The 15,265-nt window shown below is 37.5% G+C and overlaps 1 protein-coding gene across 2 annotated transcripts; it reads right to left on the minus strand.

Annotated features, from left to right (window-relative positions):
* Positions 1-2,380: 2,380 nt before the first annotated feature.
* LOC103738041 (gastric triacylglycerol lipase) lies at positions 2,381-13,374 on the minus strand. Of its 2 annotated transcripts, none has more exons than XM_008837850.1 (9): positions 13,270-13,374; positions 12,985-13,102; positions 11,894-11,993; positions 10,702-10,811; positions 9,755-9,891; positions 7,950-8,096; positions 5,756-5,827; positions 5,277-5,348; positions 2,381-2,611 (listed from the first exon to the last, which is right to left on the minus strand). In XM_008837850.1, exons 1-9 carry the CDS (start codon positions 13,372-13,374, stop codon positions 2,381-2,383), a joined length of 1,092 nt encoding a protein of 363 aa, XP_008836072.1. The 2 variants fall into 2 exon arrangements, with proteins under 2 accessions (XP_008836072.1, XP_008836070.1); XM_008837848.1 differs by having other exon boundaries at positions 11,894-12,092.
* Positions 13,375-15,265: the final 1,891 nt, after the last annotated feature.

Consider the following 15,265-nt stretch of genomic DNA (forward strand, 5'->3'; position numbering starts at 1 on the left):
AATTCCCAAGACAGTCACACAGCTAAGAAAAAAGTCTGCCTCAAAGTCCCAGCAGTGTTGTAGTTAAGAAGATTTAAGTTCTGAGAAATAGGAAGTGTAGGTGCAACTACTGGGATCTAATCAGCAAATCTCAGCAGTCTAAAACTACAACATACACAATAGTTGCTTCAGCAACAGAAAACTGAAAGGGCTAAGGGAGAGAAGAGGGAAGGAAGGAAGGAAGGAGGGAAGAAGGAGAGGGAGAGAGAAAGAAATCTAAGGAGATGGCATAGATCGTATTTTCCATTTTAAACAGATCAACATTTATGAAATAATTAGACATTTGAACTTTGGCTGAATGTCTTAACATTAAAAAGGTTTTGAAATGATTATGGTATCATTATTTTTAAAAAGAAACCTTATCTTTTTTTTAAAAAAGGTGTTTTTTTTTTAATCACCACGTACTTAGAAGAAGCATTTCATTACATCAGCATTGACATATTCAATAACAATTTTCTGAGCTAGGCTGCATCTCTTACAAAATTGGCTGTACATTTTTAGGTTTACAGTTGAAATTACTACAGTTATACAATATTGTACTCAGTATAAACCCTATAAGACATAAAATTAAATAAGGAGAAATCTTATCTTTTAAAAATCCCCCCCTGAAATACATTTGAACGAGCTATGTGATGTCTAATATTCACTTCCACTATAGGAAGGGGAAGGTGACTAGAGTCAAAGGTGAAATGGGATTGGATATAACAGTGGAAACCGAGTAATGACTATAAAGGAGTTCATTAAATGATTTTAACTAAATAGATGTAAGTTTTTATACACTGAGAAAAAGAGAGACCAGGCACATTGACTCCAAAGCCACATTCCCCTGTGGTCAAAAAAACTTCATTTCTTTGACTTTTGTTGACTTGGAGAAGTGAGAATGATAAACTTAGGCCTGATATTATTGAGCTTTATATGATGAGAGATTTACCCAAGGGATGATTAAATAAAGCATATGTAGATTAACCCCGGAACACTGGCTGATGGGCCCACTATTCCAATTAGCAGATGAGGGACATCAGCGAAGCTGTTGTGGGAGCAGATGTGATGACAGTTATTTGTGTCCAGAGACCAAAATCAAAACTGCCCGGCTGAATACAGACTAAAGGAAAGAAAGCTGGAAAAAGCCCAATTCCGTAACAATGTACTGATGGGGATTTTCTTGAGACAGTATGGATATAACTGAGTTCTTAACTGGCTGTACCACCCTGAATATCTTTCACTGACTATCCACTGAGAGCCTCAGGCCAGTTTGCTGAAGGGGTCCAACAGCTTTCACTGAAATATTAAAATTTCCCTCTTTAAAAGGAGAAATTGTAAGAAAGCTTCAAGATTCTTAACTAAGGATGTGGGACAGGACACCATAATAAATATTAAGAGGTTTTTTTTGATAAAGTTTCTTTATGTTCTGCACATTATGCTGGGAACAAGATTTTATCTCAATTTTGTTTCATTTATACTTTTTATATTAAAACCCTACCAGAAGAAAAAATAGGAATCAAAATGCTTAATTGCATAGAATTTCACATCACAATTTGGAGTGTGTTAATAAAACTCCTAAGTATGGTATATTTGGGCAATTTTATAAGTTTGGAACCTTTTTTTTTTTTTTTCCGCCAACTGTTGGCAGCTTTATGTCATATGTTTTGGGTCATATGTCAATGGAATGTTTCTTAATCTTACAGTTACTAGGACATTGGCAGTGACGTCTAAAATAGCTTGGTTAGTTGACTCTTGTTGATGAGACCCAAGGAAATGAGGCAGAATGAGAGTGATGAAGCCCACCGTTCATCTGCCATGCCCTGAATCAATGTTGGGGTTGTTTCCTGACTTTCCACCCCTGCTGAGTCGAGTGTCCATTCCAGCTGGATTTCGTATGGAGTTCAGCATGTAACAAAGCAAGTAACATCCTCAGTTTGCAGATGGGGAGACTAAAATCCATAATAGTAATATGGTGATTGAAAGCTGTTTACCCAATGTTAAGCACACTTAAGAAGAATCATTACTTAATCCCAGGGCTGTCTTTGGGCAGCATTAGAGGCTCACGGCTCCTAAATTGAGTTTACAAGAGAATTTTGAGATTATCCAAAGAGAAATTTACCCCACCCAAATAATGTATTCTCTCAAGTGTTTTTAGGACAAATTTCCAAATGAAAAATTGAGTTTCTTTAAATTAAAAAATTCAAAATGACAAGTGAGAAGTTTTTTGAGGCCATATATATTTCTAAAGTCAAAACTACAGAAATAAGCGTTTCATTTTCAGCACTGCAGAAAGCTACACATGAGAGAAGAGAGTAGTTTGGAAATGCGAGCAGATGAATCTTCAAGTCTGCAATGACATTTAATCTTTTGCCATCATGGAAACAATTTCATTGTAAAGCTCTTGAGGGGCATTGATTCCCCAGATAAAGTCCAAGTGGTTGTAAGGAAGAATCTCCTTATGGTAAACGAGGTTGCGGAGTTGGGGAAGCAATATGCCAATATCTCTGGGGTCGGCCAAAATGTCATTTCCACCATTCCACACTGCAATTGGCACAGTCATGTCTGACACATTGTAGAAAGGAGGTGTGTTCTAAAAAAACAGAGGAGGAAGACCCAGAGTTTAGACAACCATAGTTCAAAGCCCAGTACCTATCTGTAGTATGGACTATGTAACATTTTATAAATCAATTATAACAATGATTGCTTCTCGAAAGTCAAATTTACACAAGGAGCAAAGTGAGCACAATTCATTTATGATTGGTGTTTCTCAAACTCTAATGGGTCAGCTAGGACTTATGTTAAAATAAAGACAGTGAAGACTGAGTCAGCAGCTCTGCATTTTACCCCCTGAGCCAACTCTCAGGCAGGATTTGACTAGATTCCAACTGTGGCAGATTATCTCTACCTTTCTGAAGCATGAGCTCTCCAAGTGGTCCTGAGCCATTAGATTTTGCTTTGTGTCAACTTCTTTTTCTAATTTTTTTTATTGTTTTTTGGGGGGAGTTCATTTTGTTTTTTGTCTTTTTGAGACAAGGTCTCCCTGTAGCCTTCGCCTGCCTGGAACTCACTATGTAGACTAGGCTCGCCTTGAACTCATAGTCATAGAGATCCACCTGCATCTGCCTCCCAAGTGCTGAGATTAAAGGCGTGTGCCACCATGCACGGCATTGGTGTTGACTTCTGTAAAGTACATTATGTTAGTAAATCATCATGTTCTGTTTGAGCTCACTGAGAAACTGGCCTTGGAGAGGTGTGGCCCCTCACTTCAGACCAACGTTAAACCTCACCCACCTTTGGCTCAGGGACTATTGTGGAAAAGGGGGCAGAAAGATTCTAAGTTGCTTGTTGTATGATCATAAGGAAGCAGAGCTTTCCAGGCCTCTGGAAACTTGTTCATGTGAACTTACAGCAATAGTGTCAGCATGCACAAGTTCCAGGACAGCTGGGGTTACAGGGAGACCCTGTCTCAAAAAGACCAAAAAAAAAAAAAAAAAAAAAAAGAGAGAAATGAATGGGGAAATGGGCAGCAGTCCCTGACCTTAGCTGAAGATCTATTGGCGGCTGATTACTGCTGAGTGAAAGCTGATCTTCTTTAAGGGACAGACTCTAGATAGGTTGACTAGACCCCAGTGGAGGAATTTGCACTAAGTGAAATCTGGATACACAAAGTTGATTCTATAAGTCTTAACATGTATGACAGAATGTAAGAAATCTAGGGGAAGTAATGGGGGTGCAGATGGGGGAGAGGGCCTAAATATGGTTAAGATGTATTATATGAAATGCACAAAAATTCAATAAAAAATGCATTGACAAAAGAACACTAATCTAATGCATTTAGCATTTCTGTATTTTCACCTGTGAAAGTATTAACTTACATGTGCAAAACACTTCATCACCTTATTCTCCAGTAATTTATGCTTTCTTTTTTATTCCCTCAAACACTAGAGAAAAGGACAAAGAAAGAATAATATCCAGAATTACAAATGTACTTTTTTTTACTTACATACCATTGTACAAAAAATTTCTAGATGTTATCTTTGACTGTCAAATTAATGTCAGTGAATTCAATAAATAGGTCTGAAGTGCTATCAACTCAGTCGAAGGGTACATGGGGATTGGCCCTCAACATTTCACTTGGCCTCCTAAAATTAATTCCTCTGGTTAGCAGCAGGAAAGCTCAACAGACACGTAGATTTTAAGCAAGACTGTGCTTTGTGGGTTGATTGATTGTATTCTGAAAACATCTTTGAAGATATCAAAGAAGTAAAACTAGTAGGCTAGGACTCCTCCGTACACAGAATACTGTTATACAAACATGCCCTCCTTCTAAATGTGGATTCACAGCAGCTAATGACAATTAGAGTTCTTTATCTACTACTCGAAAGGAAAAATGGAGGATGGATGGATAGGAAGGGAAGTTTGCAAAGTATTATAGGTACTTGCTTTGCTCAAAGTTAAGCAATGATAACCTGAGAGTTTACCCTGAGCAAGTGCTTCTGCTTATAAATTCTGTGAATAATTTCCCACGTCTATGAATTATTGTGAAAATTTATGTTGACTGCCAATCAGATGAACTCCAGAATCCGGGTTCTTTGTTCTATAGTATATGTAAGCATTACAAGGTACCTTTCTGCTGAAAAATATTTTCAGCTTTGACCTGAAAGCACACCATCTTTCCCTTCCACAAAGGAATGTGTTCCCATGGTATTATTCCTCTGCTTTCAACAAAGGGGAGGGTAACATATGAGAAAACCAGAGATCCTAGCTCTGGCTCATATTTGGTTGGAATTATTAGCTTATTGTATCCGCCAGTTGCATTTTGGAAAGAAGGGAACAGTGTGCTGGGGGCTGGGTTACAAAGCAGGTCTGTGCAATGACAAGGGGTGGGTTAATTTCTGGAGAATCCCTCACATGCTGCAGTGTGTTATTCTAAGGGCACATTTCCAGAGCATTGTCACAGGAGAATGAGAAACTGGGCACTGACATTGCTTTGAAAAACAGAAACATGGTTGTCACAGCCTTCTTTCAAACATTTATGTTTTATTTGTCTTTTAGGATGTGAACAATTTTAGCTGGGCGTGGTGGCACACGCCTTTAATCCCAGCACTTGGGAGGCTCTGTGAGTTCAAGGCCAGCCTGGTCTACATAGTGAATTCTAGGACAGCTGGGGCTACAGGGAGACCCTGTCTCAAAAAGACCAAAAAAAAAAAAAAAAAAGGATGTGAATAATTTTAAAGTTAAGTTAAGGAGCTTACCTGATTGTAGTGTAACATGTTCTGATACGGGCTTCCCCAGTTAAAAGCTTGAAATATCCCAGACTTAGCGGCCTAATGAAGAAAAATTTAAAGGAAAGAGGTAAAAATTCTTGCTTCTACTTGAAAAGCAAAATTCAAACTAGTCCAAGTAGTTTATTTTCAATTCACCCAATTATTGGGAAAATAGTTTCTTATTCCAAACAATAAAATGATCAATCATCTCAGATAAGTGTGAATTCAGCTTTGTTTTTAAATGCTTTTTGCATGGCAAGTCATAATATTATTCCATTTCTTTGTTACTCATAACACATATTTCAAAACATTTTCATTAACATGGCTTAATAGTTTCTATGGGAAATCATGTACAGAAATATTGCCTGGCAGGAACATTTTAAAGAATGCTTTAAGAATATTATTTAGGTAAAATACAAAGATTCAGTTACACAAAGTCAATTTTAATAATGTTGAAGCAATGATACCTGGCCCCAGTGGAGGATATCTTGAACAGAAGTTCCTGCTGGATTATGTGCTAGATATATATCAAATCGACTCTGGAAATCAAACAAGCACATACATGTAGATGTAGACTTATATATATGGTTTCTGAAAGGCAATGAAGACCTACGTTTTCTGATTCAGATCAAATATTTCAGGAAACCCTTCAAAGGACGTATGTGCAGTACATTGTATGTCAGTTTAGAATGTGCAAAGGACACAGCCTCTTTTAAACAATTCACTCTTTAGACAAGAGGTAGAGGGGCTTATGATCTCCACTTCTTTAAAGAGGGATTTGAGACTCAAAGAAGTTTGGAGAAATGTCAGCATCACACAAATAGCAACAGTGTGAGGACAAAAAGATTCATCTAAGTCTCTAAATCTAAATTCTCAGCTTCCTGTTCTTTTCTGTCCAGTGCCAAAGTGCACAAGATTAAATATTACACACAGAGAACTTGCTTTGCATAATTTTAATATGTATGAAATTATTTTATATATATAATTATATGTTTAATTATAACATTTTATTTGAGCCATAATCCATCTTGCTCAGACCCGTGACCCCTTTCCAGACTGCACAGGCCAATCCATAGTGGGTCTTAGACTGTGATGATATCAAATGAAGTATCACCACAGGGATAGAAATCTCTCTTATATAAGCAGCATACAGAAGACAAGAGCTCTAACTTTCTTTGTTCTCTGCATCTGTATGTTACTATTGCTTTCTCTTTCTCAGAAGCTGCTAATTGATACAACACATGAATCAACCTAGCACTTTTCTTGATGTGATAAAGACAGGATGCTCTGTTTTACTCCATACACAGAATGTCCAACAGCTACACAATTAAAAGAAGAGAAGGCTCTTATTTACTATGTAAGTAGGAACTTATATATACATGTTTAGGTATGTGTAGAGACAATCACAAGAAAACTGAACTGAAAACTGAAAACTGAAGCCAAGCGCCATGCATGCCTTTTCATTCTGTATTCCCAGTGTGCATAGAAATTGTAGACTAGTCCTATCCTTACCAATGAACTTCATTTTCTTAGTTCAGAGGTATGAACTAAAACCAGGACTGGTGGTACAACCTGTAATTCCAGCTACTTGGGAGGCTGAATCAGGAGGATTTCAAGTTCAAGACATGCCTCAATTATAGAATGACTGATGGGAAACTTAGTGAGACCCTGTCTCAAAATAAAAATTTAAAAATATACAGCTCAGTGGTAGAGCAGTTTCCTAATATGTAGGCGGTCCTTGATTCTGTCCTTTGAAACACAAAACAAACAACAGAGGTGTGACAGTAATAGCAAAAGTTATGTGCTATGATTATGTACTATATGGCTTATACATGTTCTACATGTATCTTAGTTGATTTGAAATTCCCAGTAACATATTTTGTGGGTGAAGAAACCAAGACAAAGGAATTGAAGAAAAGTTATGAAGAAAAAGATTTAAATTTAGGCTGGCAGGAATTCATACGTTTAAGTGCTTTATGATGTTGAACTTTCTCTTAAAACTCCAACTCAATGCAAAGTGAGTAAAAATGCAGATCAAAATATGGGCAAGGTGCTTACAGTTTCTCTGAAATGTACTTTGTAAAATTAATAAGAATGACTAGCACCATTACAAGCATTTATAATGCTTCTTTAATGCCTAGGCATTTTCCTCAGAAGATCCTGCCCAGACACGAGGTTCAGTCCTTTCCATCACAGAGTTGAAATACCATGCCAGTAATTTAGGTGGTCACAAATGAATCATGGTGTTATTTTCCTCTGAATGCTCCTATTTATTTTAGGGAGAACTGGGATGATGAAAGAGCAGAAAGAGGCAAGACGGGAATGGACCAGTAGCTTGTAATTTCTCTTGGGTTTAGCACAATGCATGGGCAAAATTTTGAGGCTACTCCTAATTCTTGTGAAGACCCATTTCTTTACTTTTTTTTTCTTTTCTTTCCTTTTCTTTTTTAGTCTTTTTGAGCCAGGGTCTCCCTGTAGCCCCAGCTGGCCTGGAACTCCCAAGTCAACCAGGTTGTTCTGCCTGCCTCTGCCTCCCAAGTGCTGGGATCAAAAGTGTATGCTACTACACTTGGCATGAAATACCATTTCTAAGTGATAATGATAAGACAGTCAAAGGTGTTTCTAAAAGTCTTCTGAATAGAAACCATAAGACGTACAAACCGTGTTCAAGTTCTGCCTGTCGAACCCACAGAAGATGAATAAAGCATTGCTGCAAAGATGATCCAGGAACTGACGTGAGCACACTTCCGTACCAAGAAATTGATCAAAGAAGTTGTGTGGAAGGAAATTTTTGTTACCAAATATAAGCTGAAAAATAAAAGCATCATTACCATGTGAGAGCAGCCAAGTTCCCAAAAGACTCATTAATTATTGAATTTAGTTATGCAGGTGTGATTATACTATCTTATTTCTATATATTAAGAATTTCCGATTGTATTTCTCATTTAAAAATGTGTGTGTGTGTGTGTGTGTGTGTGTGTGTGTGTGCGTGTGTGTGTGTGTGTGTGTTTGTGCATGAGGTCCATGGCAGGTCAGAGGACAACCTGTGGGAGTCTGTGTTTTTCTACCTTGTGGGTTCTGGGGATCGAACTGAAGTTGTCAGGCTTGGCAGCAAGCGCCTTTACCCAAGGAACCCTTTGCCACCTTCTTTCTCTCATTTAATTCTCACAATGAAGTGAAACAAAAGGCAGACACCACCAGTGGCTGTGTGCTGCTGCATTAAAGACTGTGGGGCACTAAGCAGAGGAAGAAGACAAAGCACAATTTAGCTGGGGTAATAAGGGACACAATAAAATCATGAAACAACATGGGAGGCTATCATAATTATAAACCAACACGCAATGATCTCAACAATAAACAGTGGAAAATATTGGGAGGGGAAACTGCTGACTTCGAGCCATAGGTTCAGAAAACTTTTAGCTCTCTGCCACAATTGACTTGAGGACAGAGACATTTTACTTTCAGTTTTATACATGAGGAAACATGAAGCTAGGAAATGGCATTTTGGCTAATTGGAACTAGGCTGTTCCTAGAATTCTAACCTATGCCTGTGGCTCGAGTTCTCAATGCCTTCTTTCAAGCACTCTGTTTTTCTGAGCACGGGAAGGAAATACGTTCTGGATCAGGGCATCAAGAGACACAGTCACAGGCATCTCAACATTTTGGGTTTCGCACAAAAGGCTTGAAATGAGTTGATGCATGCAGTCTTTTCATTTTAGACATGCATAACTAATACAGAATGAAAAGAAATAACACAACACCACAGAAGGAAGAATATTGCCACCCTATTTATATCCCGAGGCTAAATCATTCTCCTACAGGAAACAATGCATGTGTGTGGGTGTGTCTGTCTCTCTGTCAAACAATAGAGTAAGTGTTATTTCATGATCAAGTATGCCAATTCAATAAGGCACTTTTTACGGTTTATTGCAATCCACACTGCTGCCCTGTGGGATTTCCAAATCTTAAGAGCACGTAAGACACACAAGAGCATTCAATTAAAGGTCTCAAAGATTTCCTTTGCTCATTCAGTAATTTCTTTGGCTTCTTTCTTTTTCTTGGTCTTTTTCTTTCTTTTTCTCCCCTTCCAAGTTTTCACGGCCCTTGCAAGGCTTCTTTGATGATTTTTCTGTGCTTTTAGTACCCTCTCCCATGCCAGGAGTGGAATTGCCAGCTTGACACAATTGTGTAGAGTGCTTGGCCAGTGAAACATCCTTGAAAGATGCATTGACAGCACTTGCAAAGCTAATCCAGAACAAAGGAGTAAAAGGGGATCTCAGAGGCTTTAGGGGATTCATACATCTTAAAGCTATGAAGCATACATAGCACAGACATGTGAAGGTCAGGGATATTAACTTTGGGATATGAACCTATTCCTTCTGAAGATACATTTAGCCACTTTAATCACTTTGAAATCTATTGATAATTCGTACCTTAGATTCAATCGGTTAAAGGGAATCACATACCTTCAAGAGAAATAGAGGAATATGTTTAAGTTCTACCAAAGGGCTTTCTGCATACTTCAGAGTGGCAACTGGAGCTAATGCATAAAATCTCTTGATTTTATCAGCCAGTGTGGGATTGGTAGAAAAGGCACTAAAACCTGAAATAGTGCAAAGAGCCAATGATGAGGGTGTGTGCTTATGTGTCCTCTCCTGTTTTATAACAGCCTGTCCTTTCCAACAATTGCAATTTAATTTCTGTTTCTTTCTCACACTGTCTTAATTTTAATCTGACTTTTCCCTATGATAAGCAACTTCACTGTTGTTTTTTGAACATGATCTTGAGCATGTTTGAATATTTTACACTTACTCTTCTCTCTTTGGGAAACATCAGTGTATCGTTCATGTATGTAACTCCCCCTGTGATCCCTTCTATGTCTTTATCCTGGAGGTGTTTGCTGGGGTTCACTACCCAAAATGGCTTCAAAGCTCTTTCAGACACTTTAAGATACTCTATAATATATATTCTCCATAATATTACCATGGTTTGGTATACTGCATACTACTTTTTAGTCTATTTTTATGTCACTCTACCTAGAGTATAGTATTATAAAGGTAAGATTTCAATTTAGTGTCTTTGTTATATTATTTTAGCAAATGGTCCATTCTCCATAAACATGATCAAATGAGAACAAATTAATCTGAGAGGTTATAATGTATTGACTTGAGAGTCAGATGGCCTGAACTGGTATCTGAATCACTCTCTTGACCCATTGGTGGTGACCCATGTTACCTTCACAAATTATGTATTCCCCTATTTGATTTATCTATCTCCAGAATTAGAATAATAATTTGCTATGTATCTTGGGGTCATTGTAGGTATTACATTCTACAGTGTATGCAGATCAGTGGCTATGCTGACACTGAGGGTGATGTAGAAGAACCCTTCCCAGCCTCAATGCTTTCCTTACCAATAGTGGTGCCCTGAGAATGACCAACATAGTGTATCTTCTCCTGTTTAGTTTTCTCTACAATGAAGTCTATTGTGGCTGGAAGGTCATATTTAGCCATTTCATCAAAGCTGTAAGAAAAAAGCAAAAGAAAATGAAATATGTATTTCCTTCTATATTTTCTAAAATATAAGTTTCTTGATACTTAAGGCTCTAATTCTAATTGTGAAATGGAAAATTAGACTCTTTAAACATCACTAGCTGTAAACTTTAGCCAGTGCCAGCCACCTTTGTGTGGCTTATTTAACTACAAGGCAACATGCTGCATAAGAGGTGCAATCTAATCAGAACAGGATAACATTTATAGGTGGGATTATTTCCATCCCTGAAATGGAATGTCAGATACAGTAAATATTTCTGTTCTGTATTCCAGTGTTATCTAATATGAATCTCATCTCTGTAGTACATTTTTCCTAAATCAGCTATAATGATCTTCTGAAAATGAAAACTGTCCAATTTCACTATTTTCATAGTTTCACATTGCATGTGAAATGAGTCCCAGTATCCTCCCCATTGCCCCCCTGCCCTGTCAGATCTGGCTCTTGTGAGCAACCACAGTCTTCTCTTGTGTCATTCTCCCTCTTCCTCACTACACCTGTAACAAATGAGCTCCTCTCAGCTCTCAGAACCCTCAAAGCATGTTTGTGCCTCAGCAACGTCAGCTAGATGTTCATCTGTCGTCTTTCTCCATCAGTCATTTCCAAGAGGAAAGCATAAGAAAGTGTTAGAATAATATCTTTGATAATCTCATCAAGGTATCCTAATTTTGTGCTTTGCTCATGATGCAGGTTGCTGTTCTTCCATCCCTCTGGGCTCTGACATCTTCCTAATTTATGTAATGCTCCCTTTCGAATGTTCTAAAAGCAGTGAATTTTCTAGCTTCATTGCTTTAGTTGTATTAGGAGACCCTGCTTCAAAAAGAGCAAAACATAAAATAATAAAATAAAATAAAATAAAAATAAAAGTGCATAATCAGGGATCTCCACATTTGTACTGAGATCGCAGCAAGTTTGAATGAAAACTTCACTTTGGAATGAGGGGTATAGAAGAGTCACGTGATGGATTTTGTCGAGATGGGAAAGCGAGGAGGCCCCATTTGTAAAAGCCAATGTTTATTTTGAATTGTCCCTTTTGCATTATCCACTTTCTTTACCTGAAAGCCCAGAATTCAGCTGAGTCTGGTGAATAGTACAAATTTCTCCTGGAGTATGTATTTCCTCTGCTGTTTCCCAGCCACACATCATAGCCAGCATCTGCCAAGATGAAGGCCAGGCTGTTTGTTGGCAGATTTGTAATCCAGTTTGTGGCTGATGCGAGAAAACCATGCTGTAAAAATGCCACAGGTCTTGTGCCTAAGGAAAGAGATTATTCAAAACCTTACAACTTATTCCTTACAGTAAGATAGGCATGTGGGTAGAATTAAATGTGTTCTCTTGGTTGAGTTTATATTTGAACATCTTTATTATTTTTTCTTAAGTGTTTGTATTTCGTGTACTAACATTTATCAAATTCTACTTTATTTTTTAATTTGTATATTTTTTGTTCTACTGGCGATCATACACAGGCTTTGCTATGCTAGGTAAGTGCACCACCACTGAGCCACGTCCCCATCCCACGTTGTGCACTTCAAATGTGTGCACTTTATATACATCACTTACATCTAAACGATGGTATTAAGATGATATTCTAAAGAGCTTCAGCATGTGAATGTAAGTGACTAACAGTAATAAAGTTATTCTTCACAGCTTTTCTATAATGAGAAAAAATGTAAAAAAATTTGATAATACCAGCAAAAACAATGACCTTTATCTCTTCAGAAAATAGCCCTCAAGTTGCCTCCCCATCATCCTCCTCTCTACAATTCAATCTGTCCTACTCTTTTTTTCTCCGCTGGGACACAGGCCAGTTACTAAGCCTGAAAGTAACTTCCCCTGATTTCCTTTAGCTGACTTAGAGGCCTCAATCAGGATTTTAATTGCCTGTGGAAAATGACTGGATTTACCACATTATATCAATCATTTTATTTACTCATCTGTCTCAGTGACTTGATTGTGATCGACTAGAGACTAAAATTACAACTTAGTTGTTGCTTTTCCAGCGTGATCTAGATTTATTAAATTCTGGAGAAGGGAAAAGAAAAATTTTTTTAAAAAAGGGTAGAGAGAGGGATAGAGGAAGGAAAGGGGAGGGGGCAAGAGGGAAGAGGAGAGACGGGAAAGGAAAAGAAGGAAGAGAAGGCTAGACCTATATTCTCTGAATTTTTCTTCCCGTAAGGAATTCTGTAGACGCCCAGGATGTAGCCATCTTCTGTCACAACTTCATACTCTTCACTTGGATACCCCCAGTAGTTTATCATCTGACTCTGAGGGGGAAAATTGAAAGCTTTTAAATTTTAATTCACTTTTAAAGTGCATCTAATGAGCAACAGCTCATTAATTTTAAGTGTCCCCCGAAAGTTTAGACCCATCTTGATCCTAAATCATAGTAATATTCCTCAGTTTTATATTTTTTTTCCCCTCAGCAACTCACAACATTCATATGAGCTTCAGGGCTTTCAGGGGCCAGTTTTCCAAATAAGCCATGTGTCATTCCAAGCACAGATATCAGACTTGCCACTCTTAAAAGTAGCCACATTTTGGACTGACCTGAAACAAAGGCATAACCCATATTGAGGTCAACACTTCCAAAGCACGCACATTTTGTGACAGTGTTGTATATATTCCAAGCGGAGAAATACTTGAATTTGCTTATATTCTATTGAACAATAGACTGAGTAATATGGATACATACGGATATATTCAAATTTATCTCAGTGCCTGTGGAGATCAGAAGAGGCTATTGGTTCCCTTGGAACTGGAGTTATGGACAGTTGTTAACTGCCATGTGGGTGCTGGGAACCAAACCCAGGTCCACTTCAAAAGCAGCCAGTGCTCTTCACTGCTGAGCCATCTCTCCAGCTCTCTGTTCTCATAGTTTAGTCACTTGCTTAGTATAGAAATTAGATGTAATAATATCTCTGAAAATAGACTCTAAGCCTTCTCTTTTTAATGAAAAATTAGGACTGGATAAGACAGCATATAAAGATTAATCAGCAGCATCTTAACATTCAAACCAGAATATTTGGGTGAAACTATTCAGGATCTCACATTTTTTACCCTTTATTGTCTTATTAAGTAATCGGATATTGTAAAGTGAGAACACTTAACCTATTATTGGAGTTCTAGGATGTCCCAATGACAAAAGTCACAAGAGGAGCTCCAAAATACTTAGGGAAGGATTAAATTCCTCAAAATATCTGATATCGAACTCTAGGATAACATCAGTAACTGGCAGTTATGTAGTGTTGACTATACGTTCAACAGGATAATCAAAATGTAATGTGCAAGTGAGCTCTTTTCACAAAACATTTTTGTTTTCTGAAAAATAGGGCTAACAGAAGTCTATTTCTTTATGCTATAAATATTCATTATGATAAAGAAAGCAAAACATTTTAACATGTCAAACATTGCAAACACTAGATAAATGTAATTATTGCTATAATTCCACTTAATTCCTGTATCAACCCTGTTAAGGAGGTGGCATCATATTCTTCACTTTGTAGATGAGCAAAGGAAGACCCAGTAAGTACATAGAAAGCAGCCGAACCTGAATCTAAAACTGGCTGGCTGTTCCAAAGATTGCATTCTTCTCCACTATAATGCTTCATAGAGATGCCTTAAGCAGCTTCTATAAGAAACTGGTTAGGGATGGATATCCCTCCCCCCCAGAGCTCTCTGTAATGTGATCCAAACTTCTGTTTTCATGGGGTTTAATTTGAAGAAATACTTGTGAAGTTGAGCAATGCCCATGATGATGGCCATTTCCATAGCATTTGATTTGGAATATGCTACAGTGCTCGATTCATCAAACATCATGATTTCTGTGATGCTAGATTTACTGCTTCTCAAAAGAACATGAATGAATAAACTTTCACATTAGGCAAATCATGGACAATAATACACAAATTCATCACTAAATAATTAAGAATTTCATGTACATATGAACAAGAAAAAGAAAGTAAGGCAAACTCTGGAAGAATAATCAATAAATCAAACAGACACACATATCATGGCAGTTAAAGAAATAGACTCAATGACTTCAAGCAATTTTGCCCTTCAAAAGCTGTACTTACAATCTCCTCAGAAACAGGCCTCTGCTTCTCTGGATGCCTACTTCAGCTAATGATGCAGTCCCTCCCTCCTTATATACAAACCCTTCAACAATGACTGGGATTGATTATTCATACCTTGATTAAATTAACACAGATTCTTAATATCCAGACATCATCTAATGCTAAAAGGACAAACACTAAAATCAAACATTGCATTTAAATTCATGTAGCATTGACTTTGAACTTTAACAAATGCAAACAGCCAAAGGGTCTTTGATTAGAAGTGATTTAGGAAACAAAAATGATGAATGATAGCTTAAAGGTATAAAAGCTCTTGAGCCAAACTTGCAGCACAAATGATTACACAGTTTGGGT

The sequence above is a fragment of the Nannospalax galili genome, unplaced genomic scaffold, assembly GCF_000622305.1.
Source record: "Nannospalax galili isolate Female #2095 unplaced genomic scaffold, S.galili_v1.0 scaffold498, whole genome shotgun sequence".
In the NCBI taxonomy this organism is placed as follows: Eukaryota; Metazoa; Chordata; class Mammalia; order Rodentia; family Spalacidae; genus Nannospalax; species Nannospalax galili.